At 33.3% G+C, this 4,147-nt stretch overlaps 2 protein-coding genes across 2 annotated transcripts in view; one reads left to right on the top strand and one right to left on the bottom strand.

The window, feature by feature from the left end:
- The window catches only part of LOC106107751, a 7,063-nt gene extending 5,478 nt beyond the window's left edge, over positions 1-1,585 (top strand). The window contains exon 11 of the mRNA XM_013288751.1: positions 1,575-1,585. Coding sequence (XP_013144205.1) covers positions 1,575-1,585 — 11 coding nt within the window. The remainder of the gene's footprint in view (positions 1-1,574) is intronic.
- Positions 1,206-4,147, bottom strand: part of LOC106107750 (nose resistant to fluoxetine protein 6-like) — a 23,251-nt gene continuing 20,309 nt past the window's right edge. Inside the window, 4 exon segments of the mRNA XM_013288750.1 lie at positions 1,206-1,722; positions 2,246-2,388; positions 3,376-3,550; positions 4,079-4,145. Coding sequence (XP_013144204.1) covers positions 1,594-1,722; positions 2,246-2,388; positions 3,376-3,550; positions 4,079-4,145 — 514 coding nt within the window. The 3' untranslated portion in view covers positions 1,206-1,593.

The raw sequence follows: 4,147 nt of genomic DNA, 5'->3' as shown, positions 1-4,147 counted from the left end.
TGCCGGCGTGCTGCCTGCTGCGCCGCCTCACGGACTACGCATACTCATGATCTCTACTCTGTTCAACAACTTATATCTCAAGTACAATAAATTTATAAGATATTATTGTCTGTTTTATTTTTTGAAATACGTATTTGTAAAAAAATATATTAAAACACACCTAGAATATTGTCCCATATACATTAGATCCAAGAATATATGTTCACCGTTATTTATTATTCAATTTTATCTTATTTTCTATATTATCTTATTTGGTATCTTACATTAGTTTTAGTAAATTTTCTATTAGGAAAATTAAAACTTAATCTTTTGTAGTAACTATCAATATATATACAATAAATAAAAACGCCCAAATCACTTTAATTAAATTTTATTAAAAATGTTGTCCTATAAAAAGAATAATTAATATTTACAACTTATTTACATAACGTTATTATAAAAGTATACAGAAATATTTACAAGCAAACATTCCATTCCGTCTACAATTAAGTCATCCATACTTTTACATTGAAAAATACAATTTCATTTTGATGTTACAAACTCACATTTTCAATTATACACAAATACAAAAATTTTAAATTAAAAAAATATGTAAATCCAAATGTTATCTCGATTTCTATCGTTTGTACTGTTTTTAATTTGAATAAACGATTTCAACTTTGTACTGATTTCTGATTTTTTTTACTCTAATCAAATTATAAACCATACATTTTGAACTTAAATATTAGTCTGTTTAATATTTCTTTCAAGCATAACCAAGTCTTTTACATCTTAATTTAATATTAATACATATTTTTGTACAGTCTTAAAACTATGTGTTGTAATTTCTGAACGAAGTTTAAAAAACGCGCGAATTTTTAATCTTTTTCCGTTTAAAAGCGCGCACTTTTATGACCGTTTTAAAACAGCCAATGATATTAAAAAGGTAGACGAATAAACTAGTAACTTTTTAACCTTTAATTCGACGGAGTTTTTTTGTAGCAAAACAAACTGATTTTTTAGTAGTTTTTTTATTGAAATATGATTTAAATAGTTTTTTTTTAATTATTTGTTTTTCACATTGAATACTATCGAATTAAAGGTTAATTATAGGCAGTAAGAGAGCATTATATTTAACTTGTCATTTCTAAATTAAATTATTCGAATTCCAAATAATTCTTTTTTTTTGTCACTGGCCAAAAAAGTTTTGTTTTCTATTGTATGCTATTTAAACATTGTATAATATATTTTGATATCTTAGTTTGTAACTAACATTTAATATTACTTTGTAGATGTAATAATCACTTTTTAACATAATCCTTACATTTCACTGTATTTTAATATCGTTTATTTTTGAGAACTTTAAACTTTAATTGACTTTAAAATCTAACACCAACTTCTCATTTTAATTAAGGGCTTGCCCCACCACTGGCTGATAGATGCTCAGATAGCGTAAAAGTGACGCCACTTTCAGATAAAGTACCAAAATCCGATACTTCCATATGTTATACGTTGGATTGTTATCTTATTTTAAGGAATTTTGTGACAAACCCTAAAAGTTGTGAATTTAAAATTAAAATCAATTTGTATTCCAGTCTTTGTGTAGGAGAGTTTTCAAACTCTGTGCGGTTTCTTCTGCGGCGCGAGGATCTTGAGCATGGTGACGATGGGCGCCTCGAATGCCACAGAAATGACGAACGCGAAGAAATATGACATCACTGTCAATCCCAGGAACAATACGAACTGCAATGATATTGGTATTAATATTTTAATAATTATTGTAACTTGTAAATTAACTAAAAGATTTTTGTACGTAATGTCAATACATTACGTACAAAAATCTTAAAATTTCGTATTTATAATGATATAAGATGGAAAAACTTTTTTTTATTTGAATACACCATAATCATTTCATGGTGTAGTTAAATAAAAAAAGTTTTTCCATCCATGAATGTATGATTATTTAAGTTTTCCGCCTAAATCGATGAACAGATGTCGATGAATTTATGTAGTCTGGAAGAACACATAGGCAACTCATTGTTGTTTTATTTCCACGCGGACGAAAGCTAATTACGATAAGAAAGAAAAAATAAAAAACAACTTTTTATCTGCACATTACTGAAATAAATATAGGCACTTGAAAAATATTTTTAGATGTCGTCACCTTGTGCGTTTACCTTGTTTTTTTATTGACCGACTTACCAAAAGAAAGAAAGTTCGTCTGTATGTTTTTTTTTAATGTTGAAATATATAAAATGTGACTCACAACAAGCAGTTCGCCGAGGTGTATGGGGTGTGTGAGGTGCATGGCGACGTAGCGCAGCAGCACGGGGTGCACGAGGTAGGCGCAGTACGTGACGCGCGAGAACGGGTACAGCACCGGCGCCGACAGCAGCGCGCGCACCCAGCCTGCGCACCACAATGCACATACGTAATGATAGCTCGTCATGTAAATTATACAGATATCTTGAATGAAAACTGTGTGTGCATATTATCTAACTAATATTATAAATGCAAAAGTTTAGATGGATGGATGTTTGTTAGAGTTTGTAGCCTAAACGGCTGAACGGATTTCGGTGAAATTTGGTACAGATGTAGAGTATAGCGCGGAAGAACATATAGGCTACTCACTTTTGTTTTTTTTTTTTTAATTCCACGGCTACAGCTAGTTGTAACATAAACTTGACACTATAGAGTATAGAGAGATTTTTGAATAAGCCAGGACTTGTTTATTTTTATTGATGCGAGGCTAATGCCGTTATGACCTGGTGTGATATTAATATAAGCTGTAGTATTCGTCAAAATGCTTTATTCTCATTGGGATTATTAAAAAAAAATCAATAAAATAATGCTAATGAAAATTAGTATGTAAGCATAGACAATAGATTTGCCAGATAAGTATTCTACTTTTACTTTTTCAGCTCCGCAATTCGCAATGCTAAATTTTATAACAGCTGAAGTATGGACAAATAAAAATTGTAAAAATTACGTTATATAAAACATCTCTTCAAAATTTCAGAAACTGGACTATATCGTGTTTTAAAATACACGCAGCGACATCTAGCAGTGGCGCGTGAAACTACACATTTATCATAAATAACATTGCGACATATCTTTGAAACACAATTGTAGTGTAAGAGCGCACACTTTTTACTAAACTATCGCACAATATTTTCAACGCTTGTCCATTTTTAGTTATAAAACTAAACAGTTGAATCGACAACAATCGCACAACTGTTGTACGATTGTCGATTGTTTTGCACATAATTAGTGACAAGTGTAAATTTTTTTCCATTAGCTAATTAATATAGCTATAATGCTGATGTCCACTCTCGTCAGTGCGTGTGGTAAGACAAGAAGCCAGTAGCCAGTAGGGCAGGGTGNGGAGACACGTACCGCCGTGTCCGGTGGAGCAGGCGACGATGACCCAGCCGATGGCGGCGGCCCACAGCGAGTGCGAGAGCGCGCTGTAGGCGGCGGCCGCGCCCACGCTCAGCTGCGCGCGGTACAGCCCGAAGATCAGGAACAGCAGCGTGCCCGCGCACAAACACCACCCCACCCACACCCAAATCTGTCACAATTACATAAATATAGTTGTAGTGGACGTATTTGAAATTAATAAGTTCTCGTTAGTAGATACTGACGTCTTTATTCCCATAAAACTGAACGACAAATTGATATTTATACTGATTCGCAGAGGCCTTGAAAAACGCTGCCACTTGCTACAAATATCTCTTTAGGTGCTAAATCAAACGAGTCTTTTGGAACGCGTTGCCTCAAGGGGTATTAAACGCTCCCGAATTTCTTTTTTCGAACGAATTTATGTACAGACATATCAGCGAAGAAATTCAAATATTTGTGTGAAGTCAATACGCAGTGCAGTGTGGTTGACTAAGGCTTAGTCGCCACTTAGGGTAGATTCTGAGACCCTCAGTGAGTACGTATAGAAGATGATAGTGGTGGTGATGATGATGATAATGATGATGATGAAATAAATATGCTAAGTTACATACACAATTTTTTGGGTAAACTGCTCAGTCTTTAATCAATTTTTCTAAATATTTATTTCGAAAGCAACATGATCAATTGTATATCGTACCCTGTTCATTCTGATTTTCAAGTTGGTCTTGAAGAGTATCCAGCCGGTGGCCATGCCCACGAGGTAGGG

Source organism: Papilio polytes, unplaced genomic scaffold, assembly GCF_000836215.1.
Source record: "Papilio polytes unplaced genomic scaffold, Ppol_1.0 DF821845.1, whole genome shotgun sequence".
Taxonomy (NCBI): Eukaryota; Metazoa; Arthropoda; class Insecta; order Lepidoptera; family Papilionidae; genus Papilio; species Papilio polytes.
This window is presented reverse-complemented; position numbering and strand designations above follow the sequence as displayed.